The sequence below is a fragment of the Setaria italica genome, chromosome I, assembly GCF_000263155.2.
Source record: "Setaria italica strain Yugu1 chromosome I, Setaria_italica_v2.0, whole genome shotgun sequence".
Lineage (NCBI taxonomy): Eukaryota > Viridiplantae > Streptophyta > Magnoliopsida > Poales > Poaceae > Setaria > Setaria italica.
The window spans coordinates 6632115-6657766 of NC_028450.1; the positions used below are offsets into that span (position 1 = coordinate 6632115).

Here is a 25652-nt window from a genome sequence, read left to right on the forward strand (position 1 = left end):
CGATCTTTTTTTTATATAAAAGGCATATATAATACTCCCTCGTTCTTTTTTATTTGACGTTGCTTAGCTTAAACTTGAGCTAACCAGCGTCGTATAAATCAGGAGGAGTATATTATAGCGCAGCAGGAGCACCTTCGCAGAAGGTGTTGAACACGAACCAAGCCAACATCGGACACGTACACCACACACGTATTCATGCACTCCTATACGTGAACATTAGGAAGCAAAGTAAACACGCGCAGGTGGATGGGTCCCTGTAGTCAACGACGCCGGCGCCGGTGAGCAGTCGACCGTAAATCGGCGAGAGAAACGCCGGGGCGACACGGCAAGCGTAGGTTAAGGTGGGCCCACGAACCTTCCGTGGAATACATCTCCGACGAGATTGAATGTTGAATTGAAGGAGCTTGGCGCCGGAGGGTAGAAGATGGGCTCGATGGATCCCATTTCTGACTTGGCTGAATTACCGTCTGTTCCTTGATCCACCAACTTGGCGGGCCAAAAATACATGGGCTTTGAGGCTCCGAGAAAATTCCCAAACTGCTCGGTGCCCTTCTTCCTTCACTCTGACTCGGGCGGCGGACGAGGCCGAGGGCGAGGCCGCCGACGGCGACGATGGGCAGCGAGGGGAAATCGAGGAAACGCCGCTCCTCTCCCTCTTCAGGTACCCGGAGATCCCTTTCGTCTCCCCTCTCTCGGTCGAACCCATCATCCATTTGTTTGTTTTGGTATGGAGCGTTAATCCTCTTTTCTTGGTTGTTTCAGGGGAGGAAGAGGGGAGGGAACGGAAGAGGCGGGACAAGAAGGAGAGCAGGAGGAGCAGCCGGGAGGACAGGGAGGAGGAAGACGACAGGCACAAGAAGAGGAAGAAGAACAAGCACAGCGACAGGAACAAAGGCAAAGGTTGGGTGCCCTTGTTTCTATCGCCATAACCAACCAACAACCAGTTCTGGTTCTTCAACACTTTATGTTTTATGCCTGCGTCCACTTATTTTTTGTGTAATTTTGTTCTCTGAACGAGTACACATGGTAGTGCCAATGAATTGTTGCTAGGTTTTGATTTTGATGTGTTTGTTTGTGTTGCAGAGAGGGATTCGAAGGAGAGACATTCCAAAGAGAAGGAGAAGAGCAAGAGAAAAGACAAGGATGCAGTGAGTTCTCTGAACGATTCCTCTGTTTCATTGGCTGTTCCTAAGCAAATAGAATGATTTTTGATGTATTTGAACTTGGTACATAAATTTTGTAGAAGATTGAGCTTTCATGGGTATAAAGGTCTAACACTGCTCTGAAATAGAACCAAATTGAGGAATAGTGCTAGCTTACTGTAGAAATAAAAGTGTAGACCCAAACGTAGAACTTTTTCCAGTTCTGGGTGTGTCTTGAAACATGAATCAGGGATAAGGACATAAGGTATCGCAAATTTCTACAATTAATGCACCCAAAGTATAAGTCACTTGTGTTGTCGTAGACAAGGGAGCTTCATCGAAATCTCGAAGAATCTATTTCTCACCAGTAGGCTGAATAGAAGATCAAAAGTTGCCATAATGTGTTTTAACTTATGAAGGCAGAACATGATTTTTTGTTACCATTAACCTGTAACTGCGATGTGAGTAAGCACTTATTACTTTATAGGCTATTGCTTCCTTTCATGCAACAAATATTAGTATGCACATTCCTGAAATGTCTTCACAACCCTGGTGTGCTTACATTGAGTATGATGTTTGTTACATGCCATCTTTCCTGAGCAACTGGGATTCAAGAAAAGTGCAATGGGACTATCCGACTATGTTAAAAGTAGCTAGTTGCTAAGAACAGAAATAGTTAATCAAACTTATTTGACTGGACCAATGGGGTATGCATCTCATTGCAAAAACATGAGTGTTTGACATTTGCTGAATTCAGTCTCTTTCTTGTCTGCCCCCTTTCTCCTGCCTTGAATACCTTGTTTCTGATATTCCCCCCTTGCTGAAACAGGTCGTCAAAGAAATATCTAAAGATGACTACTTTGCAAAGAACAATGAGTTTGCAACCTGGTTGAAGGAAGAAAAGGGCAAATATTTTTCAGATCTTTCTTCAGAGTCTGCTCATGATCTGTTCCTTAAATTTGTGAAGCAATGGAACAAAGGAAAGCTGCCATCACAATACTACGAGGGGATTACAAGCGGTCCACGATCAGCACACAACTGGAACATCAAAGCGTGAGGCGTGTCTGCTTCGTCATGGCCTGCAGCGCGATGCATGTTCTGGTTCGTTATGACCTGCAGCGTGAGGCATTTTGTGTTTTCCTGGCAGGATTTTCACATAGTTGCATTGTACCAGGCTACCAGGCTACCAGGCTACCAGCACAACTACTTTTGATGTTCTAGGTTATTGTATTTTAGCTGATGTGCAGAATGTGCCTAAAGGAGGGTAAATGTTAGGTCTCTCTAGTGTCCAGCGTTCAATGATCATTACTGTTAGATCCTGACAGTGAGCAAAGCACTTGCTATTTCGTGTGAAAAATCTTTGTTTTGATCGTAAGTGCCACCGTGTGATGTTGCAATGTTAATTGCTAGGTTTTCAACAGGGTTAGATGCTCCTGTCAAAGTTTATGTTCTTTGGCAGGGATACTTGTTATCTGAGTGGACCATATTTCACCAGACAAGTTATGGCAAATCTTTCACACCTCCTGACATCTAACATGACATGCAGCTTAACATGTAGTGTTGCAGTGCCATAGATTTGCTTTATTTTCTGTTTGTGCGCAAACTGAGTTCTGGCATTGGTATCCTACGGCCCTCCATTATCTGGAAGGTTGAGGAGATGCCAAGTTGGGGTCTTTCAAATACTGAACTATCGTTCTGTTTCGAAGAGTTTCATATCGTTCTTGCTTCAATTATATCGGCTACCTCATAATTGCAATTTCATCAACATCGAATCAAAAGGTGCGGTATCGCCTAGTCCCCTGTTTGCCCACTACGCATAGTACTACCAGTATACCACCGAACATTCTGAACCAACCACAAAGGACCAAACAATTTGTATACCAAGGAATGAAACAGAGACAGCAAAACGAAAACTCATGAGCATTACAACTACAAAGAGATAACGAAACTCGGACATGTCCTTTACACGCTCGGATCTCAGACTAATTTATTCCATGCGATGAACCTTGCCAATTTGCGACAGCGGGTCTCAGAGACCAAAAGCACTGATAAAGCTTGAATTGAAACACAGGTCCTTGATGTCAGAAGACACTCTTTTTTCTTCAATGATTGTCTTCTTCCTCGCAGAATTTTGAGTACTTCTCATCATCCATCAGTGAATTGAGCTCACCTGAATCGCTGAGCTTGACCTTGATAATCCATCCCTTGTCATATGGGCTTGCATTCACCTAGTCAGAAAAGATAAACATTGACTATCTATCCAAGGAAGATTTATTTTCACATGAGTTCTGACTCAACACTTACCAATCCAGGTTCCTCACTTAGTTTCTCATTCACTTCAACGACCTCTCCAGATACTGGTGAGTTGATATCACTGGTTGCCTTCACACTCTCAACAGCACCAAAGTTCTTTCCCTGGGATACACTGATGCCAACTTCTGGCAGCTCCACATACACAACATCACCCAAATGATCCTGGAAGCCAAAAGAAAGAAACAAATGTTAAGCGATGCAAACCCTGATACTGTATGCTGAACATGATCGATTTATTTGAACTCAGGTCCAGGCAACAGATTTCATGCATTATGTATATCGGTATAACAAATGCAGTACTGGATAACCTAACATATGGAGGGCCTAACACCTAGATTGCTTCACACTTCACATTCACAGTAATAGAAATATACAAATGTATCAACCTGGGCATGGTCCGTAATCCCCACAGTTGCTGAATCACCCTCAACCTTCACCCATTCATGAGTATCAGCATACTTCAGATCCTTCATCACTAAAAAAGGGAATTGAGAAAGATTCAGAGCGTGAGATGCTGACCGACCCCTGACTTCTTGAATCTATATATCAAACTGAAGAAAGGATGTTTTCAGCAATCAACATTTAGTCAAATATTGATATAAAATCAATCTCCTGCGAGGGAAACCATCAATTTACTCAACCACTTTTTACAGAACAAACCCCACAGTAGAAATCGATTCCTGAGACCATTTCTTCTGCGCCTCTTCTGAAGCACAATAATTACCAATACAGCTATCTATTCATAAGATAAAAGGTAAAGAATCGCAGTGTTGTGGCATTCCATCTTGTTATTAGAAACCTGTGTCTGTAGTTTGTGCTATGTCAGAGGTTAGTCTTTTTCTCATAAATCTTTCATACAAACTTATTCCTAAAACTTGATGCATGTATCCAATTCTAATGTACTAAGAATCCTGCAAATACCAGTCTGAAAATTCCACAGAGTCAGAAAATTGCAACATGGTATCGGTACAATAAAAATTAATTTCAGGCTGCGAAACATTGCCTTACCCATCAACATCTAAGGCTAATCTAAATCTGAGAAATCAATCTTCCAAAGAAGCAGTGTAACATACACCCCAAAGGCAAAACCTTTTTCATACATGTCACTGCGAAATCATTCCGAACGGACACAGCATTCATCTTCAGAAAAGATTATACCTTTCACCGCAAGAATCAAAACAACCGAAAATAAAGAGCGGCGGGGGCGGCGCCTAAACCCCGTCGTAAACCCCATTCCCCGAACGTATCTGCCGCCTGATAGGCTGATACGCGCAGAGTTCCCCAAATCAAGGACCATTCCACAAATCCGATATTTGCGCACACAGGGCAACAAGATCGTGCCGGTCCAACAGCGAGGAGCCGTGATCCCACGAACCGGAGCGCAAGAAACGGCAGTGCACGCGCCCGAGGGCAAGGTGGAGACGGAGAAGACTGAGAGACACGTACCGGTGGAGAAGGCCCTGGGGAAGGTGGAGATCCTGAGGTAGGCGGCGGCGCGGGACGCCCACATCAGCCGGGAGGAGGCGGCCATGGCCATGATCCGGGGCGGCGGCGTGGGGAGACGGCGGGATTGGTTGCTCGGCGCCGCTTTCCGCTCTGTCGCCGGGCTCGTTCGTGCTTTCGTTTGGTGGTGACTGACTGGTGGCCTCGTTTCGCTTTTCTTCAGCGCATTGGAAAATATAATGGAAAATGCAGAAGTTGGTGGTGTGCTTGCAAATTGCGAAAACTGTTTCTTACTAGGCCATGGCCCATTGTAGGCCTTTTAGAGTACGATTGGTTGCTCGCCAAAACAAAAAACTTGCCAATTTTGATAAAATAAATAGAAGAAGTTGCTAAATTTTGATCACAAACCAAACGATGGTTAAAAAATTGGCTGGCATGCTAAAATTTTAGCAACAAACCAATCAAGCTCTTAGTACTTCCCCTTTATTTTTTGCAATTTTATCATTTTACCCCTTGAGTTCTCTGTTCTCATGATCTATGGAAAGTTCACGTGTTCCCTTTCTTTCTACTTTAGCAAGAACCAAAAGCCATGAAAATCAAGAAAGATAAGAGGAAAAAGTTCCTATCTTGGGCCATGTATGTATTACAAGAAAAGAGAGGGACATGAGTGTTTACGCAAAAAAAATGCAATATTTAGTTGGACAAAAACTGTTATGTGTATGATCACTCCCTGTTATTGCCAATTCGTGAAGAAGGGTTACATCACGAACTTGGCATCAAATTCCATGTCCAATGGGCTCCATTTTGATGCTGATTTGAGGCTTAATATAAATCACCAAATTAAACTGATGCTGCAGCAACCGCAACGCTGCCTTGAGGGAGCCACCAACCACCCCACGCACAAAAATTTTCAACTTAAGCCACAATTGTTGCTACTCCACTAGTGTACTCGTTTTTTTTTCTTTTTTTGAGAAGATCACGGGGTGGGAGTTGGGGCATGGGAACATGGGAACGCGTAAACAATCACCAACGACACGAGTGCTCTCTGACACCGATCAGACTTCTGAACAGCGGTTGGTGGCTGATGCAGACTGCAAAACAACAGCAGCTGCAGTTGGTGAGGGGATCTATTGTTTCCTATGCTCTTTGGTGGCTCATGGATGTTCAGTTCAGTACTCATGCCACATCAGTGACTATTATGTTTTAACACTGAAATTTGGGGTCTAGAACAAAGCCACAAATGTGAGATATCGCAACAGGTCCATGGTTTCTTTTGGGTCAAAGCTAATTTATCTGTTACTGAACTCTGTTATAATCAGAACAGCCCATTTGTACCGTACAGTTAATTCAGAATATCAGAAGTACAACGTTGAGAGTTTTATTTTTGTAAAGAGACATTGGTAATCTTTTTTGCGAGGGGATAGAGAGCTTTATCGATTCATCAGGTACAAAATGATCGATACAATTAGGGATTGTTTCTAGCCAAACAGCTTAGCATGTTGTGCTAGCTCAGAAACTCCTTTGTTTTGCTCTCTATTAGCCTTTGATAACTTAACACTACAAAAAATTCTTATAAGTATCCTGCATTCTTCAGTCCAGCTTGCATGTAATGAGCCGTCAATTCCTTGCTTAGAAATTCCCAGCAAAAAAGAATCTTTGTTTAGAAAGAGATGCAAGGCAAATATAACATTCAAACTCTCCAATATTAATGCTAGACTTTGTATCCAACACATACCAAGTGACAAGCCTTCTTTGCATGCAGGAAACGATGGAACAATTACCTCCAGGAAGAGAGTGACACCTGTCCTAAATGATCCTGAATTCCTGGATGATGATACTTGCTGAAGCTTGTCCCTTGGTTTCAACAAAGCTGCCATCTACATTGATTTTAACCCAACCATCTGCTGGAGGCTGCCACGTAAGTTTTGGCATCAGTTGGTATGGTGTTGTTTCTTTCTTCAGCTTCCCTGCACTTTCGGTGGATGAGGATGAACACAACAAACAGACAGGAGAAGAACTGGCCATCTTTTTATTAACTTCTTCTCAATTTTAAGCTTTATAAAAAAATAACAATTAGCGGATTTTCGGCACAATGGCACCTCTCTAGCTCTCTATACTGCTCTCATGCAGTTATGCTCAAAGTCAGGTGTAACACCTAGCCCATGGGGGCCTACCGGGCCAGCTGATTTGAGCCCATGTGCATGCATAGGTAGGAAGGCAATGGCATGCACATCGAAATCCAACATAATTAACATGAGTGCTTAAAAATGAGATTTTGTTTTCCCTAAAAAAAGAAGAGATATTGTCGCTGCCGGATTAAACACCTATAATAAAAGTTATTAATCTACCGACTACTAGGAGGGCAACATAACTGGAGAAACCTAACCTCCCCGCCGCCGCTCCCCTTCCCCATGGCAGACCGGTGGCGGCACGGCGTGAGCCCGGACACTTGGGACGGCACCTGGGAGGGCGAGATTCTGGACATAATCTACGGGCACTACAAGGAAGCTCTCGACCTGCTGCCGCTGGAGGACAAGCCAGAGCTCGCCCCGCACCTCCTCGACGCTGGCGTCTGCTTCGGCTTCGCCAACCCTGTCACCAACATCATCGCCAATACCCTCTCCTTCCGCGAGCCCGATCCCAACGGCGGCGCCAAGAGGCGGAATAAGTGCGAGTGTAAGCCAAAGACGAATGCCTCAGAGGAGGCAAAATCGAGGGAGGAGGTCCTCTCCAAGATCATCGCCGGAGGCGCGGACTGTCGCGGAGCGCTCCCTCGAGGGCCTCGTCAGCTTCCTGACATCCTATTTCCGCTGCCTCCTAGACTGGGACGTGGTGCGCTATCTGAGTCTGGCCAGGGCCGACCTCCTCATCGCAGTAAGCCTCATCCAGAAGGATCGCTGCTACCGGAGCAAGGATCGATTCCGAGTCCGCTCACCTGCTGTCAAGACTGCTGTCAAGGCAGCCCAACTCTGATGGATTTCTCGCCGGCTGCTTCGCACTTGTGTCTATATCAACATGATTACCCAGACTCTGTCACCAGATCAGGGCTTTTGCCGCCTCACTGTTCAGTACATCTTCTTGTTGTCCTGATTGCTCACGAACCCGCTCGAGCTCAAGAGGCCAGACAAGCCCATGGATCTTGTTGCTAAATGGTTTCATGACCCAGAGCCAGAAATCACTGCAAGTATTAATGAGAATGTGCCAGGTGAGCTGACGGAGTCGCTTCGAAAGGTTCTTATGGATAGAGTCCATGAACATTATCTCAAGGCGGCGTCTCGATTTCCAATGAAAGATCTTCAGATCCATCACCACTGCGGCCTTCTCAAGGCAGGCTACTGTTTTAGCCCGTTCGATCCTGTGTCAAACATCATTGTCAACACTGTTTGGTACGACACCGCTTTCCCCCCATCGGAAGAGTTTCAAGAGGATATGATCTGCACGTTGAAGCATGTTGAGCCTCGTTCTGCCAACGGATTGATGGCATTTGTGCGTCCATGCTCCCCTGTGATATCAGAGCATAAGGCTATGGTTTACTTGCTCAAGAGTAATTTGGATGTAATTCGAATGGCAAAACGGGAAGAATGTGATGTATCGATCTGTGATAACAAAGGATATAAGGCAACAGCGGAAGCCGCATATCATCCAAATCCTGAGGCATATTGTGAGTTTGTCATGCAGTCCTTGCCTGCGGTAAGATCCACTGTTAAGTCACTGCTGCAAGCCATGTTATTATGTTTCTTTCAAAATTCTGAGCACATATATGATAAAGATGCCATGTATCATTTGTCTGTGTTTTCTTATCTTATATTCTTGGGTGTAGGGCTGTTATTATGATCTAGGTGTCATTTGTGGTGTGAATGATAGTGTTGGTAAGGAAATAGGGATTTTTGACACGAAGTTTCAGTAGACACATGCCAACTTTTGGGCAAGTCAAGATAATGGAACAAATACATTGTTTTTCGCCGAATTTAGTAATGATGAAGATAGTAACTATGAACTCATTTGCTACCCTGTGTGCGGTCTACCAACGCAAGGTATTATTTTTATCTCCACATTGCATGCATCTACAAAAAATTGTATGTGTATGTCGTCTCATGCTGTCTTTTTTTCTTTGGAAGTCCGCTGCTATTACTGTGAGTATCAAGGAATCCGGATTGTGCATCCGATTGAGAATTGCTGGGAGGGGATAAATGGCTTTGAGAAAATTGCCTGTGGAGTACAATATTTTACAAACACAGAAATTGTTAGTCGTTTGAAGCTGATAGATAATCGTGTGGGAATATTTGAACAAGACTAGGTGTACCTAGATCCTGCTCATGATGCCAAGTTAATCCAAGCTGTAAACAAGGCTGTATGGGTGATGAATCTTGATATGGATGCTGAAATGAGTAGGATAAAATCAAAGCCTGCTGCTGGCCATTAACCGCAAGAGGCTTCATTTCTGATCTGATCTCGCAACAGGTATGTTCATTTTCTTTGCAATTTTTTCATTTGGATGTAAAAATTGAATGCATTCATTTATCGGGAGTGTTTCAGCAAAGCTTTTAGTGAGCATGCACTACTGGAAAACTGAACACTGGTCCTAACCCTTAGTACCGGTTGGTTACTAATGCTCACATTAGTACCGGGTGTAACAGCTAGTCCCCAAGAGCCCTCGTGACACCCTTTAGTACCGGTTGGAAGCTCCAACAGGTACTAAAGGTTTAGTACTAAGGGGGTGTTTGGATACGAGGTGCTAAACTTTAACAGTGTCACATCGGATGTTCGGATGCTAATTAGGAGAACTAAACATGAGCTAATTATAAAACTAATTGCAGAACCCTGTGCTAATTCGCGTGACGAATCTATTAAGCCTAATTAATCCATCATTAGCAAATGGTTACTGTAGCACCACATTGTCAAATCATGGACTAATTAGGCTTAATAGATTCGTCTCACGAATTACACTCCATCTGTGCAATTAGTTTTGTAATTAGTCTATGTTTAATACTCCTAATTAGCATCCAAACATTCGATGTGATGGGTGTTAAACTTTAACACCATGGAGCCAAACAGGCCCTAATGTGCCTGAGCGCCTTTCGGGTGGAGGCTCCACCCGATACTAACCCCCCAGCACCACACCCGCGTGCCTCCTTATCCGCTCCCCCCTCCCTCCTCCCTCGCTCCCTCCATCTCTCACTCTCGGCCGGTCGGCCTTCTCCTTCTCTCCCTCCCCCGCCGGCCTTCTCCCTCCCTCCTCTCCTACCGGCCCTCCCTTTCCCTCTCCCTCCTCCCTCTTTCCCTCCCCCGCCTGCCTTCTCCCTCCCTCCCTCCCTCCTCTCCTACCGGCCCTCCCTCTCTCACTCTCGGCCCCTAGCTACCACCCTCCACCCCTTTGCTGCCCCTCCCCTTCCCCCTCCGCTCGCCCCTCACTGCCAGTGGAGAGCAGCAGCGGGGCAAGGTGTGACGGCAGCGACGGAGGGCGTGGATGGCAGGCTGGTTGCGGGCTGCAGCTGCGATGGCGGGCTCGGGTTGCGGGCTGCAGTTGTGACAACAGGCGTGAATGGCGGACTCGGGCTCAGCCTCGGCTGCTTGGTGGCCTCAGCGGGTGGCACCTTCAACGGTGTGGCCTTGACTTCCTCTTCCCCGGTACGCCTCTCTCCCTCCCTCCCTCCCTGTGGCGGGGGTGCGATCGGGGCTTCGGCGGGGTGCGGCTGGCCAGATCCGACGGGGCCGCGGATGTTGCCGGCCGGTTGGGCGGCGGCGGCTAGATCTAGCGAGGTACGACTAGCAGGTCACGGGGAGAGGTAGCCAGTGCCGACGAGCGCGGTGGCAGGGCAGCCGAGCGCGGCCGGCGGGATGCAGCTCGCCCCACGGTGGCGGGGTGCGGCTCGGGCGGTCGGGCTGGCAGGGTGCGGCTCGGGCGGGGTGGGGCTCGGGATCGAGCGGGGTACGGCTCGAGCGGTTGGGCTGGCAGGGTGTGGCTCGAGCTAGTGGGATTTCTTTTTTTATTTTTAATATCCCTTTAGTACCGGTTATTTGACCCGGTACTAAAGGGGCCTTTAATACCGAAGTAGTATACTAATTGTACAATCGGTACTAAGGAGAGTTAGCAACCGATACTGAAGGCGCTTTCCCAGCAGTGATGTAATCCCAAGTCTTAGGGCAGATTGTAGGACAAAGGAACACAATCTCTATTGATAAATGATAAACGAAAACTTCGACTCATGTTTTGGCCATGCTGCCAGTGTGTTTCCTCTTCTGAGAAATCTGGTATGGAACATTCTTCATGAATCTGATTAAGTTGAAATACCTTGCACATCGAGCCAGATTGCTTGATATACAATCTATACAGGGTACTCCCTAACCAAATTTTTTTTTATAAACTTGATCCAAATTAGAAAAGTTTGACATAGAATACTAATGTAGAATTAAGGGAGTAAAACTTTTTTTTCTTTTTAATAACATGTCAAAATAATTTTCCAGAGACACAAATTTTACCTACTAATTCAGCCAATAAAGTTTTACATATTTTTGTACTTCTTTTGATAGGTCTAGGCCATAGAATTATCCATTTTTCCCTTCTGAGGCCTTATTATTTTTCTATTGATCTCTTGGGCCGAAAGCCTACTATTTGGCAGGTCTCATCTCGTCGAGCCTGCCTCCACTCCATTCATGGGCCTGAACTCTGTCTACCTGAACTGCCCTTCCCCCGTCCGCCGCCGTCTCTATCGAGAAGCTAGCCAGGCGGCAGCCGCGGAGGGGAGGGGGACAAATCGAAAAGACAGACAAAAAAAACAAATCCCCGATCCTCGCCAAACCCGAATCGCCGGCGATGGATGGCCGGCGGCGGCGCGGCGGGAGCCCGGACCTTTCCTACGGCGATTCGGCGGGCATGGCCCGTAATCGATCCGTGATTCTGCGCACTATCCACGGCTACTACAAGGAGGCGCTCGACCTGCTGCCGCTGGAGGACAAGCCGGAGCTTACCCCGCGCCTCCTCGCCGCCGGCGTCTGCTTCGGCTTCGCCGACCCGGTCACAAACATCGTCGCCAACACCATCTGCTTCCTCCCCGACAACGATGGCGAGCCTGAGCCCGACGGCGCCACCGGCAACACCCTCTGCTTCCTCCCCGACAACAATGGTGAGCTCGAGGCCGACGGCGCCAAGAAGCGCAAGCGGGAGATGATGACGAAGACGAAGAAGGCAGCGGTGTCCAGGGAGGAGGTTCTCTCCGAGATCGTCGCCCGCGACGTCCCCTCACGAACCATTGCAGAGCGATCGTTGGAGGGGCTGATCACGTTTCTGACATCTTACTTCTGCCATCTCCGCGCCATGGATGCGCTGCGCTATCTGTGCCTGGCCAAGGCCGACCTCCTCGTCGCCGTCCGCCTCATCGAGCTCGACCGCTGCTACCGCAACAAGGATGAATTCTGCATCAGCTCCCACGCGGCCAAGACTGCTCTGAAATACGCAGCATTGTCAGCAAGGCAGCCCAATGTCGATGGCTTCCACACCAGCTCATTGTCGCTAGCATATCATCTCAAATCAATAACCCAGACTGTGCTGGCAGATCGTAGCTGCCAACTCTCTATTGAAGAAATTCACAAGTTGTCCAGAGCTCTGAAGAAGCCATTCAAGCATAAAAAGGGGGACAGTCCAATACTTCTTGCTGGTAAACGGTTTGCTAACTGCAACAGCGACGCAACTGAGGAGAAGGTGCCAGCTGGGCTCACATTATCACTCCGTGCTGTTCTTATCGATAGAATTCATGCTCGATACCTCAAAGCAATCTCTCGGCTGCCCACGCAAGATGTTCGGGCTCGTTACCACCGCAGCCTTGTCAATGCTGGTTACTGCTATGGTCCATTAGATCCTGTGACCAATATCATTATCAACACCATCTGGTATGACACTGCTTTCCCTCCTTCGGAAAATTTGGAGGTGGACATGATCTGCACCACTACCTTTGTACGTGTGGAGTCTCGGTCTCTTAGTGGTCTCATCAAGCTCCTGCTCACATGCATTCCCGATATATCTGAGCACGAGGCTATGGTTTATTTGCTAAAGAATAACATGAAAGTCAACAAAGCCATCCAAATGGCAAGATCTGAAGGTTGTGATGTACATGACTGGGATATCAATACCTACAAGGCTGCAGGGAGGGAATCGTTTCATCCGGAACTAGAAGCTTATGTAGATTTTGTCATGCAATCTCTACCTTTGGTGCAGCCTGCTATCAAGTCATTGTTGAAAGTTTCTGACTCACTTTCCTCCAGTGAAGTTCTCCAGCTTGCTAGTTTACTTTCTCCCTCAAATTGCAACCCTGCTAAACCTTTGCAAGCAACTTTGGAACCAAGCATTGAGCTATCGAACGATGCGTTAGAGATGTTCGCGAGTTTTAAGGAAAACTTTGTTGGCAAGCAGAGTTTCTTCCGCAAAAAGATCGAAACTGCATTGAGGAACGAGGTTATTCTTTCCTTCATGTTATTTCTTTGATGTCCTGAATTACTACTTCTTCGTTCCATCATAACTTTCTTTGCTATTGTGAAATACTGCTCTCCATAATATTACTTCTTTCCTGATTATATAGGGATATTTATATGAACTACATGTGATATGCGGAATAAATGAGTGTGTTGGCAGCCAGAAGAGCTTTATTGATTTTACATGCCCGTACTCACATGTAAACTTCTTTGCAAAACCAAAAACTGGCGGTGGTCTTAAGTTATTTTTCGCTGAGCTCAGTAATGGCGACGATGACCAATCCTTCTGCCGCACTGTATCAAATAAGTCAATACATGGTATGTTACTTTCTGCTCACATGTTTGATATAATTGTGTCACTTTCTTCTTGAAATAAAATTTGGATTACCACATTTTCCTCTTATTTGAAGCTAACCATTTTTTCTTTTTTCTATTTTTTCTCCGGTAAGCTCGTTGTTGCTATTGCGAGTACGATGGGATCAGAATTGTGCATCCAGATGAGAACTATTGTGGTGGTGACATTGACTTCACAAAAATGGCTTGTGGAGAGCATGAGATCACCAATGAAAGGATCATCGCAGGTGGAAAGCTGGCAATAGGTAAAATTGGAATGTGCTGTGAGGATTATATCTATTTGGATCCTACCCGAGACACTAAGCTCATTCAAGGCATGAATTTGACTGCTTCTAGGGCAAATGAAAGTTGGAGTGACATCATGAGGAGAGCCCAAGCCTAGACACTGAGTCATCGAGACGTCGAGAGGATAGCCCATACCTAGACAGTGACATTGAGAGGATAGCCCTGACCTAGAAAAATGTTTCTTGATTTCCTTTTATAATGAATATGCCACTTTGGATTGTAATTTCGTATGAATTGGATGGTCATTCAAGAATCAAGATACGCTGCAATGATATGGTGAAAATGAGTTTTGGGATGTATGCAGATGTCTCTTTGTTAACATAAAGAAAGGGTTTCCTTTCTTGTGGCGGGATGTTCAAATATTTTGGTATAATTGGGGTTGCTTTTATAAAGGTGTGGTAGCTTTTCTTACTTGCACTTTGCGATGCATTTCAAGCCACGGTGTTATGAGTTCATTGATTTTTTCTTTCTTTTTTTACTCTCCTTCATTATTCTTAACATTATCAGAGGTGGTGATATTCAGCTGATTGTCAAATATGACTTTGTTACCCAGAAAATGCATACTACTATACTTCCATACATTTGGAGACTGGTTTATGGGAATTCCGGAATCTCTTCAAACATCATTAGTGATACTTTTTTCCCACTTGCAGATAAATATAGAATAACCGCTTGCCTGGTTCAATTTGACTGAGATATGTACTTTTTCTGTCGAACTTGACTACATGAGCTTGGTCACCGTGGAGTATGTTCTTCAAGATATGTAATCATCTAGCAGCAATTATACGGCAATCCATACTCATACATGCTAGACTTTCACTACACTACATTAGTCACTTGTTCACAAGAGGTTCATGTATAGCAACGTGATGCCATACCCATGCATCAGCTGGTGTTGATCTCATAGTGTGAAGAGCGTCTTGGCGTCCTTGTGCATGGACCTGACGATGGCCGTGACCTGCTCCACCTGCCGCTCGTCGGAGCACGCCGCGAGCAGCACCTTCGCCGTGCCGGCGTCCGGGTAGCACCCGGCGTCCACCATCTCCTCGAACACCTCCAGGCACCGCCCGTACTCCTTCTTCCTCGCGTACGCGCCGATGCGCGACGTCCACGTCACCACGTCGGCGGCGAGCCCCCTCGCCGCCGCCGTGCCGAACGCCGCCTCCATCCTGTCCAGGTACCCCGCGCGCCCGTACACGTTCACCAGCACGTTGTACGTGCCGATGTCCGGGGCGCCGCCGCCGCCGCCGCGCTTCTCCATCGCCGCGACGAGCCGCTCCATGTCGTCGAGCCGCCCCGCCCGGCCGTACGCGTTGAGCATGGCGTTGAGCGCGAAGGTGTCCGGCTCCAGGCCGGACTTGTGCAGCTGGGCCATCACCTCCTCGCACCTGGAGACGTTGCCGGACTTGGCGTGCGCGGACAGGAGGAGCATGTGCGACTTCATCGTCGGCCGCATGCCCACCTGCTTCAGCTCTTGGAACACCGCTTCTGCCTCTGAACAATCACAAAACAGCAGAAAAATTAAATTCAGCGTGTTCTTGAGTTCACTAGGGAAAGGAATTGTCCATGGAAGTGAAACAGAGGAAGCTTTTTGAGCTATTGCAATGTAGAAGCTGAGACTTGAGAGTACCTTGATGAAGACCAGCTCTTCCATAGGCATCCACCAAGATGTTGTATGAGGCCCTGTCAGGCTCACACCCCATGTGCTCCATCAAAGAGAAGATCTCGGACGCGCCTTGCGGGAACCCTGCTCGGCTGCGGTGTATGGACAGATCGATGAAACTGAATTGCTTCACATCAATTTAAACAGATTTTGCTAGAACAATGAACAGGGAGGGAATTCTTTCTACCTGTAAGCTTCCATGAGGGCATTGTAGGCGTACACGTCGGGCTCATGCCCGGCCCGCTGCATCTCCTCAAACACCTCCTCGGCCTTCTCGCACAGGCCTTCCCTCGCGAACGCGTTCACCAGCGCAGTGTAGGTGCAGATGTTGGGCTTGCACCCGATCGCCTTCATCTCGTTGAAGACTTTCAACGATGACATCGGTTGCTTTGCCTGCAAAAAAAGGATGAGCAATGCTGCTACAGACTTAAGCTCATCGTATCTCTGCGCAATAAGTAAGCTACAAAAACAAATTGACTGACCTTTCCATACACGTTGATCATCAGGGTGTACGTCTCAGTGTTAGTTCTGCAGCGTTCTTTCTTCATCCTTTGGTACACCTCGACCGCCTTTTCGGTACACCTCGCTTTCAGTAGGCCGTCGAGGTACGCATTATATACAGTTGCACCTACAAGAGAGCTATTGATATTAGTTTTTCTGATGATGTACAAGTATCTCCATCTGGCAAATCAGAGGAATGCAATTCAGGTGCATACTTGGAGGAATCCCATTCTCCTGCATCTCTGAAATCACGCCCTCGGCTCGGTGCAGTTGTCCAGCATTGCAGTAAGCGCGCAAGAGAAGAGCATAGGTGTCCTCTGTAGGCACACAGTGAGTCTCCAGAAGAGCCATGTAAATCGACTCCGCCTTGCTCAGCTCACGCTTTCGGCCATATGCATCTATCAGCAGGTTGTAGCAGATGATGTCCGGCCGGAATGAACTCCGGTAAAGGATCCATTCACAGACCTACAGGCACTTTTGGTAGATCAAACATCAAAACCTCAGGAATCAACAAGCCAGGTATACATTTTATTCTGGCCGATTTCACAAGATATGATCAGCATTTTGGTGAAAGTTAAAGCACAATGAGATGCTATCGACAAGTGGAGGACCAGGACTTACTGTGATGATGGGCTCCCATTGTCGGTTGAGGCGGAGCTGGACGGCGACATTGACAATGTCATCCCAAAGATCGTGTGCATGAGGAATGTTGTCCAGTGACTGGCAGACTTTGGCAACATCGGTCCCCTTCTGCACAAGTTCTAGGATATCCTGTGCCATTGGACTGAGCACAGGGAAGACTCCATCCACAAACCCAGAGCCGTACTTCCAACCACGGCCTTTCATAGCACCCCCTGCATGTCTATATCATTTCAGAGCAGAACTAAAGCTATATCCTTCTTGAACTTCCAATGAAACAGTCAATGCAAGAAAGATAACAAGAATATTTTCGATAGATGGTCTAAGAATTCTTGATTTGCAGGACTGAATGAAACTAAAAGGAGTGTTGGCACTGTCATTACCCCTCTTTCTGGATATTTTCTTTCGATCAAAGGTCCTTGCTATGCCATCTTTGTCAATGTAAGTGCCCTCCTTTTTCCGGTTTTTCCTCTCACTCCTGTAGAAATTTGCCTTTGCATCTTGTGAGGCAGCTTCTTGCATGACATTTCTACAAGCACGTAATTTCCATCTAGGTCTTGCAGTCAAGTAATACGCTGGAGCCTCAACGCTTAACCTGCAAAACGGTGGGCAAAGAAATGTCAGGATAATTGCAAATGATATTCAGAGAGCCAGAGCAATGTTCTTTCAGTTTCAGAACTGCTCAGACATGCAGAATCAAACAGTTACTACAAACTACGGCCAGAGTATTGTCCAATTAAAAATTAGTACCATAAAATCGAAACACCAATTCACAAATACCCGCAAAATTACATAAACAATGCAAAACTGCATGAACTTGGGAAGAATTGTATGCGAATCCAGAGAGGTAGCGTCCGGCTTACATGAGCACACAGGGTGTTGAAGGCCAACAGCGGCCCAGCGCTCCTGACAGGCAGCGAGAGCGGACCTGCTGAACAGCGAGGGAAAATATCGCTGAGCTTCCAAGCTTCGCTTGAGCTATGGCCCTTTCGGAGGGGATGGGAGTTGTGAACGGCAGAAGCTGCGAACAGAGCAAGCTGAAATATCTCTCCTTTGGTTTTCTTTGTTTTGGCTTGTTCTATCCAGTGTTGTCTTTTTGAGCCTCCTGGGACCTATCATTCAGAATCCCTTATCCAAAAAGGCAACAAAATCTGGGCATGGCCTTCATGGGCAGTTTTGGAACAGTGACTCAACTAACATGTGCAGTTTTGCTATGCTAATCTTCTGATTGTCACAGGTTTTGTGCATCATAGTAACATAAAATCCAATGCGATTGAGACGCAATTTCTAAGCATTTGCTGGTTGTCGGGCCACAAGCTAACATATTTTTCACTCCATGGTATGGTATCTCAAAGAAGAGTAGCAGTCTAGCAGGATAAAGCAGCTCAGATGAAGAAATCAGCTAGATGCAGAAATGGCAACGCGAAAGATGTCACTCCTTCAAGATCTCTATTTCTGATACATGTAATCGTCCTAAAGCCAAAGGAATGGATGCATTCCATTCCAGGTTCAATTGTAAAGCTGTGCTCTTTGTCGAGCTTGGCTCTTGAATCTCTTAAACTTGAGTCAAAGGACTGTACATTGTATGTCTAAGTACATGTCTGTTGAATTAAACGTCACTATTTCTTCTTGAAGTAAAACAACAGATGATGGCTGATTTATTATGTTTGTCCACGGCCGGCGCTCTTGTGATACTCAAAAGTCAGTTGGGTACTTGTCGGGCTTGAACCACAACGAGAAATCAATTCCTTTCTTCTTAAGATCTTCAGTAGGAGGGCCAATCCGATCCAAAAGCTGCAGTCAGTAACAGGGTGCATCAACAACACTATAAAACTTCTCTAAGCAAACAATCTACAGAATTATTTTAAGAACAAACCTGTCCATGAACAACACCATTGGAGACCAGAACAGAACGGTCGAAGACTGTAAATGCTCCACCATCCATGCGTGTTACCACCCCACCAGCTTCTTCAACTATCTGTTAAAACATTGACCAAAAACATGAGCACAACAAATGCCAAACAACAATATATGTTTAAATTGGGAAGAAAGCTCTAGAACTCAGGATTAATCAGTAGCACTAGCAGTTGTTCTAACTGAAACAAATAATATGATACATAAACACAGTTGTGATTTATATGCATCAGTTTCATATCTTTCACACGCTAACTCTTTAGTTGATTACAGAAAAGGTCACCAACAGCATTCTTACACATTTTAAACCTGGTTAGTGCCATCTTTGAGGCAATTTCTATAACTAATATATACGGACCCTCATAAACAGGAAAAAGGTATTGTCTGATTGAGGTAAGATGTTATTACCAAGAAGAATAGGCCAATCCCTATTTCTACTGTACTACATGATTATGTATCAAAACTGGTTTGGAAAGGTAACTATTAGATGTGCATATTTCCATGGGAGGAAAAAGAATTATACCAGGACACCAGCAGCCATATCCCATGGCTTAAGCCGGTATTCCCAGTAGGCTTCTGTAATGCCCAGTCCAACATGAGACATGTCCGCAGCAGCAGACCCTAGCCTTCGAACTCCCTTAAACAAATAAAGTATATTGTCAAAAGGGGAGCACAAAAAATTCAGTTCTGTATCTCGGACATATTCACTTACCCTGCTAATGTCAGTAAACTCTTTGAACAAATTAATGTTGGTTGTCCAGGCATCATCATGTTCATATCCAAACCCTGTGACGAGAAGAGATTGCTCCACCTACAGAATGACTACCAATTAGGGATAACTTAGAAACAGTGGTTTATTCTACACTTAATTCTGACATCCAGAAACACTTTTATGAACGGATGCATTGAGCATATGACTGCTGAGATATCATCACCGCAGGCAAGCTTGCACCCACAGATGCACATGATAGGAAAATGCATAGCTACTTCTAGAATAGAAAATAGGCTACCTTGTCTGTTTGACTAACATGAATTTTTTGCCCATTACAATAAGCTCCCCCACCTGTTCAAGAGAAAGGAAAGCCTTACAGATGAAGCCTCTGGTATTCTAGAACAAAGAAGCACCAGTTGTTGATCAAAGAACCTACCAGCAGATGCAGAAATTGTACGGGTGCTCCAGCAAAAAGGCCCACCACAAAATTCCACCTAAATAAGATAGTGGTAAAACGTGAAAATACATAGAGAAACTGTTTCCTATAGTGTGATGCCATAGTAGTCTGTGGCTCTGCTATTAGGAAGATCATATGGTTCAAGAACAATATGTCCAAACACTTACCACTGTGGAAGCAGCAGGCTTTCCACGAAAGAGAACCCCAATGGACACAGAAAAGCTTGGATAACCATGTGCAAAGTTTGTTGTTCCATCTAAAAGGGGGAAATTTTGTAGATAAGATTCCTATGGAGAAATCATCATGCTGACCCAGTTTTCTAATTATATTCAGTTAAAATAACCCTTATATGCACCTAAGCTATACTAGTGTGCTGTCAGATTTATGAATTGTCTCTGTTATTCTATTATTCAATTTGCTTGTCAATAATAACAGAGAACTTTTTTGCTAGAATATAATAATAAACAGAACTGTCACCTTCTAAATCAATGAAATGGACTACACTATTCAAGTGCACAGGTTTGTTGCATGGATCAAGAAACGATACAGAAACTTACTGGAGCCATCCAGGACTACAAACCAAGGTTCGTGACAACATAACCCACAATGTTAAATACTTATTTATCAAATCAGAAGTAGGAAGTAGGAACTGAGTGAGGACCCAAACCTAAAGGGTCAATGCACCAGAGATACTCTGACAAGGAATCTCCAATAAGGCCACCTTCCTCCCCAAGTATGAGGTGGTTTTTGAAGTTCTTCATGACAACTTCCAAAATTACTGATTCACTCAACTTATCTGTGCTGAACAAAATATAGAGCAGTATATTCAAATGCTAATCGTGTTCCACTTTACTGTATGAAAAGATGACTTAGGCAACATTTGAAGTCTTATGTGAAAGGCACCACGACCTTATATCTGCTATCTTATAGAAATGAAGCTAACAACAGGTGCAGAACAACAAGGTAAGCGAGAATCATCCTTACTCTGTCACCAAGTCTGCAACACCTTTATAGTGGATATTGCGTGGTTTATTAACAGCTTCCATTATAACCTGATATTGATAGGAGATAATGAATACATGCCTTGAGAATTTGTTTCCATCAATAGTAAACCTAATAGAAAAAGATATATTTCCTGCCTTCTAAAAATGTTACAAGGATTAAGAAACATAAACCATTTAGAGCACTTTAATAATCCATATTTGTTTGGTTATTATATAAAAAATGTTCTTTGACCAAAGAAACAGACAGGCGTCCTTACAATTGGTTAAAAGACATAATTGTGCCAGAGCACCCCTAAAACCCATTCTTTAACCAAAGAAACAGACTGGCGTTCTCAATAGGTTAAAATACATAATTGTGCCAGAGCACCCCTAGAACCCAATCAACAATTAGTTTGCCACACCATAGTGCAATTACCAGCATCTGGACTGCGATTGACCAGTTAAATGGATAGCATTTCTTGTAGCAGTTCAAGTGTTCAACAAATATGCAGCTTTGTGAACTGACCACTTACATCTAAAAGCTAATTTACCAAGGTGCAAGTGTCACCCCCAAACATCTAATCCTAAAACTGGAAATTGGGGAGCAGAAACATCGAGCAGAAAGGGAACTCGAACTCACATCGGCCCCAGCTTTTGCGGCGGCCTCGATGACGCCGAGCAGCTCGGCAGCGGGGATCGGGCCGGTGGTGGGGGCGGCCACCTTGGGGTAACCGGCGGCCGGGGCCGCCTGCTCCGACGCTACCGCCATGATGGGGCGCGCCTTGCCGGACCTGGAGCCGAGCGCGCGGAGGCGGAGGGTCCGCGACGGCGGCAAGTTCTTGGCGGCATCCTTGGGGAGGAGGGCAGAGGAGGAGGAGGCGGTGGTGGTGGGAGCGAGAAGATACCGTGCCATTGGTGCTCAGAGGAAGGTTTTCGATACTTTGATGGCCTCTTTGGCTTTTTGAGAGTAAGCTTTTTGTATGAGCTCTCTGCTGCTCTGTGCTCATATAAATTTATAATCGATACTCTCCTTGCAAACCGAGGATACCTACTTTTGCAAATTGAGGATACCTACGTGTGCTACTTTTGCAAATTGAGGATATCTACCTGCTCTGTGCTCATATAAATTTATAATCGATTTATACTCCCTTTGCAAACTGAGGATACCTACTTGGGGCGTTTGGTTTCTCGAGCTAAAATTTAGTCCGTGTCACATCGAATATTTGGAGGCTAATTAGGAAAACTAAATATAAGTTAATTATAAAACTAATTGCACATATAGAGGCTAAACGACGAGACGAATCTATTAAGCCTAATTAATCCATCATTAGCAAATGTTTACTGTAGCAACACATTGTCAAATCATGGACTAATTAGGCTTAATAGATTCGTCTCGTCGTTTAGCCTCCACTTATGTAATGGATTTTGTAAATAGTCTACGTTTAATACTTCTAATTAGTATCTAAACATTCGATGTGATGGGAGCTAAAGTTTAGGGGGGAACCAAACATCCTCCTACTTTTGCAAATTGAGGATACCTACGTTAGTGTGCTACTAACATAAGAGGTGTTTGGATACCACCTGCTAAATTTTAGCACCTGTCACATTGGATGTTTGAATAATAATTAGGAGTATTAAATATAGGCTAATTACAAAACTAATTGCACAGATGGAGTCTAATTCGCGAGACGAATCTATTAAGCCTAATTAGTCCATGATTGGACAATGTGGTGCTACAGTAACCATTTGCTAATGATAGATTAATTAGGCTTAATAGATTCGTCTCGCGAATTAGCTCGGGATTCTGCAATTAGTTTTATACTTAGCTCATGTTTAGTCCTCCTAATTAGCATCCGAACATCCGATGTGACACTGCTAAAGTTTAGCACCTCATATCCAAACAGCCCCATACTCGTGCTGTCGTACAAAAGAAAATTAACACGCCATATAATGTACTCCTTCTATTTCAACTTGTAGGTCGAGGTGCATAGCAAAATATATATATCTAGAAAAAGTAAAACGACCTCCAGCTAGCTGGAAACGGAGAGAGTAGCCGACTAGTGATATTCTCGGCTAGCTTCATCTTAGAATATTACATTACTCCTTGGATTTTTAAATATATTGTATTTAAGGAAAGATAATTAGACTATTCTTTATGTAGAATAGCCAAGCTTCATATAAAATCATAAAATGACTTATGTTTGCAATTAGATAGTATCCGTGGGGCTACAGTAACTACGTTCATGTTCCTCTTCATGGATGGATACTTTACACAACAGCTTATTCGGCAAAATGTTGCTGAACAAGAAAAAAAAATTGAGAGTGAACTGTCCCAAGTTGTCATAAAAATGAATAATAGACGGCATATTTACAAATGTAAAGTCTTGAGTCTTGACACGTGACATTGACATGGATGCCATAGGCAGGTGAGGAGCAGCGGCCTAAATAAACCAGTTAACAAGTGTAGAAGCGTGACAGCATTTGGCCGACGTTGCCGTGTCGTGTATCAGATTCAAATCGTATGCAGCATTCTCAGTCCTTGGTAGAATCTCTTTTCTACTAAAAAAACAAAAGGGAGAATTTTTTACGGATTCGCTGGTGACCCTCCCCCGTCATTGTCCCTTCGATAAATTACAACCCGCCGATCGACGTTCCACCTTCTGCAGCATCCATCGATGACTCTCTGTTGTACATTCTCCCTCCGCAGCTTTTTCACATCCCATTTTCCCCCTCCACCCTCCCTCCTTTTTTTCCGCCTAGGCGCCACACAGCCCACCCGTGCTCTACGTGATCCCCAGATCCCCCACCTCCGACCATACCCGCCGCCGCCGCCGCCTCCTGCCGGAACCCGCTCACCTGGCTCGTCAAAGCCATGGCGGGGCGAAGCAGCCTGGCCGCTGTTGCCTACCGGCGCTCCTCGCTGCCATCTTTGTGCGGCGAGAGAGCTAATCACCCGTTACAATTAGCATCCATGGATACTACTAGTGTTTTGTTTTGGGGACAGTAAAAAACAAGTCGACCATTGTTTTAGGGTACGACTTCCTTTTTAACAGACTGCCCTTGGTTAAAATGGTATCTTGAACAATCTCCAAATGTACATCCCATGGGCCAGGTATTGCCGTATTGTTTCCAACTGAAAGCAGCTTTGTCAGACGGACAACAGTACTATCCCGCTCTCTCCCAAAATTACTCCGGGTATCCCTTAGGAACTAATTTTTAACTAGGACACTAAAAATTAGCTGGTAGCTAAAAATTAGTACAACCTATTTGGATACATGGACTAAAGATTAGTTGGATACAAAGCAAAGACTATCATACCCCTTCTTTTCGGATGGTCCTTCTAGCTATGGATAGAGTTGGAGGTGGGGTGTTTGGGTCCTTGCATGCTTTTAGCTACTTTCAGCTGCATTGGAAGAGCTAAGAGCAAAGAGCAAGTACATTGCTACACCTCAGCAGTCCCATAGGTCATCTCATGCAATGCTACCACTACGGGAGGCACAACCTTTGCCGAGTGCCCCAGGCACTCGGCAAAGGCCTGAAAACACTCGGCAAAGCCTTTGCCGAGTGTAACACTCGGCAAAGGGCACACGGCAAATATTGTGTCGGCAAAGCCTAGTTTGCCGAGTGCCAAAACTCGGACACTCGGCAAACATGTTGCCGACGGCGGAAAAACACTCGGCGAACATATGGACTCGGCGAACCGCGGACTGACGGCGTCGGGTAACGGCGAGTTTGCCGAGTGCCAAACGGGTGGCACTCGGCAAACACCTAGTCTTTGCCGAGTGCCAACACTCGGCAAAGGCAGGGAGTTTGCCGAGTGCCACGCGCCTGGCACTCGGCAAACACGGTCTCTTTGCCGAGTGCCGGCTCCCGGGCACTCGGCAAAGCCGGCTATGTTTGCCGAGTGCCGGCTCCCGAGCACTCGGCAAAGCCGCCCCCTTTGCCGAGTGCCTTGACCATAGCACTCGGCAAACAAGCATTCCTACCCGAGAAAAATTTCGGCAGCACCTCCCCGCTGTTCTCCAAATACACGTCCTTGATAGGAGATTGTGTATCTAGAGAACAACAGGGAGGTGCTGCCGAAATTTTATCTCGGGTCGGAGTAGACCATGGATACTAAACCCACCTACACATCCTCAGGCTGTCCAAAAAACGTGGACAATTCGAAACAGATACGATTATAGATATGCAAAGATCTGCATATTTCCAACCGTATCTCTTTCGAACGGGAGACGCCTAACTAGGTTACGTGATATACGAACATTATACGGAAAGAGAGGTGTAGCATGTCTCACCTTGCTATCCTGCAAAGTGACGAGTCGAGGACAGTCCTTGTAAGCCTCTCCTGCAACAAAAGAAACAAAACACTGTTTAAGTCAAAATTCCGGCAGCATCTCCCCTGCACGGGGAGGTTTCCAAAACCTGCAACATAATAAACGGCACGATGGCCGACAACCACAATCTCACCAAAGAGTTGGCACGATGGCCAACAACCACAACCACACCTCTATTATTTTCAACCTTTTGTAATTCCTACTATTTCTACCTCTAATTTATAAAATAAATGCTACCTCTCTAGTATTTTCAACATTTAATTTCCAATTTTCATGCATACTCTAATTTACGATGTGTAGCGGCAACATAAACTTACCGGAGGGGTGACGGAGGAGCGGGCGCGGGGCGGCGGCAGGGGCGCGGCCTGGCGGCGACGGCGCGGGGCGGCCGAGGGTCGGGGCCGGGGGTCGGGGCCGACCGGCGGCGGGCGTGTGCGGGCAGATCG

The 25652-nt window shown here is 45.6% G+C and overlaps 4 protein-coding genes across 4 annotated transcripts; 2 read left to right on the top strand and 2 right to left on the bottom strand.

Moving 5' to 3' along the window:
* The first annotated feature begins 505 nt into the window (after nucleotides 1–505).
* LOC101756257 (splicing regulatory glutamine/lysine-rich protein 1) lies at nucleotides 506–2671 on the top strand. The gene is made up of 4 exons (XM_004951711.4): nucleotides 506–661; nucleotides 763–900; nucleotides 1084–1148; nucleotides 1972–2671. The coding sequence occupies exons 1-4, from the start codon at nucleotides 613–615 to the stop codon at nucleotides 2197–2199; spliced, it is 480 nt and encodes a 159-aa protein (XP_004951768.1). The 5' UTR covers nucleotides 506–612; the 3' UTR covers nucleotides 2200–2671.
* Nucleotides 2672–2994: 323 nt separating this feature from the next.
* LOC101756656 (glycine cleavage system H protein 2, mitochondrial) lies at nucleotides 2995–5127 on the bottom strand. The gene is made up of 4 exons (XM_004951712.4): nucleotides 4902–5127; nucleotides 3842–3930; nucleotides 3447–3617; nucleotides 2995–3370 (listed from the first exon to the last, which is right to left on the bottom strand). Exons 1-4 carry the CDS (start codon nucleotides 4990–4992, stop codon nucleotides 3245–3247), a joined length of 477 nt encoding a protein of 158 aa, XP_004951769.1. The 5' UTR covers nucleotides 4993–5127; the 3' UTR covers nucleotides 2995–3244.
* Nucleotides 5128–11658: 6531 nt separating this feature from the next.
* Nucleotides 11659–14322, top strand: LOC101755597. Its single transcript, XM_022826869.1, has 4 exons — nucleotides 11659–13347; nucleotides 13472–13682; nucleotides 13814–13963; nucleotides 14055–14322. The coding sequence occupies exons 1-4, from the start codon at nucleotides 11713–11715 to the stop codon at nucleotides 14081–14083; spliced, it is 2025 nt and encodes a 674-aa protein (XP_022682604.1). The 5' UTR covers nucleotides 11659–11712; the 3' UTR covers nucleotides 14084–14322.
* A 294-nt stretch (nucleotides 14323–14616) lies between these two features.
* Nucleotides 14617–21868, bottom strand: LOC101757463 (pentatricopeptide repeat-containing protein At2g35130). The gene is made up of 18 exons (XM_004951715.3): nucleotides 21513–21868; nucleotides 20874–20941; nucleotides 20557–20690; nucleotides 20057–20145; nucleotides 19869–19926; nucleotides 19731–19783; nucleotides 19433–19531; nucleotides 19244–19357; nucleotides 18683–18784; nucleotides 18505–18600; nucleotides 17670–17884; nucleotides 17190–17401; nucleotides 16789–17021; nucleotides 16383–16632; nucleotides 16149–16294; nucleotides 15854–16059; nucleotides 15634–15758; nucleotides 14617–15497 (listed from the first exon to the last, which is right to left on the bottom strand). Exons 1-18 carry the CDS (start codon nucleotides 21783–21785, stop codon nucleotides 14905–14907), a joined length of 3066 nt encoding a protein of 1021 aa, XP_004951772.2. The 5' UTR covers nucleotides 21786–21868; the 3' UTR covers nucleotides 14617–14904.
* Nucleotides 21869–25652: the final 3784 nt, after the last annotated feature.

Excerpts from the sequence above, each read along its gene's own strand:
- LOC101756257 (XM_004951711.4), top strand. The coding sequence starts at position 613 with ATGGGCAGCGAGGGGAAATCGAGGAAACGCCGCTCCTCTCCCTCTTCA. Across the intron at positions 662-762 it reads CCGCTCCTCTCCCTCTTCAG|GGGAGGAAGAGGGGAGGGAA; the intron begins GTACCCGGAGAT and ends TGGTTGTTTCAG. Across the intron at positions 1,149-1,971 it reads AGAGAAAAGACAAGGATGCA|GTCGTCAAAGAAATATCTAA; the intron begins GTGAGTTCTCTG and ends TTGCTGAAACAG.
- LOC101756656 (XM_004951712.4), bottom strand. The coding sequence starts at position 4,992 with ATGGCCATGGCCGCCTCCTCCCGGCTGATGTGGGCGTCCCGCGCCGCC. Across the intron at positions 3,618-3,841 it reads GGATTACGGACCATGCCCAG|GATCATTTGGGTGATGTTGT; the intron begins GTTGATACATTT and ends TTTGGCTTCCAG. Across the intron at positions 3,371-3,446 it reads TAAGTGAGGAACCTGGATTG|GTGAATGCAAGCCCATATGA; the intron begins GTAAGTGTTGAG and ends TTTTCTGACTAG.
- LOC101755597 (XM_022826869.1), top strand. The coding sequence starts at position 11,713 with ATGGATGGCCGGCGGCGGCGCGGCGGGAGCCCGGACCTTTCCTACGGC. Across the intron at positions 13,348-13,471 it reads AAACTGCATTGAGGAACGAG|GGATATTTATATGAACTACA; the intron begins GTTATTCTTTCC and ends CTGATTATATAG. Across the intron at positions 13,964-14,054 it reads AGGTGGAAAGCTGGCAATAG|GGCAAATGAAAGTTGGAGTG; the intron begins GTAAAATTGGAA and ends GACTGCTTCTAG.
- LOC101757463 (XM_004951715.3), bottom strand. The coding sequence starts at position 21,785 with ATGGCACGGTATCTTCTCGCTCCCACCACCACCGCCTCCTCCTCCTCT. Across the intron at positions 18,601-18,682 it reads ATGGTGTTGTTCATGGACAG|CTTTTGGATCGGATTGGCCC; the intron begins GTTTGTTCTTAA and ends TACTGACTGCAG. Across the intron at positions 15,498-15,633 it reads AAGAGCTGGTCTTCATCAAG|AGGCAGAAGCGGTGTTCCAA; the intron begins GTACTCTCAAGT and ends GTGATTGTTCAG.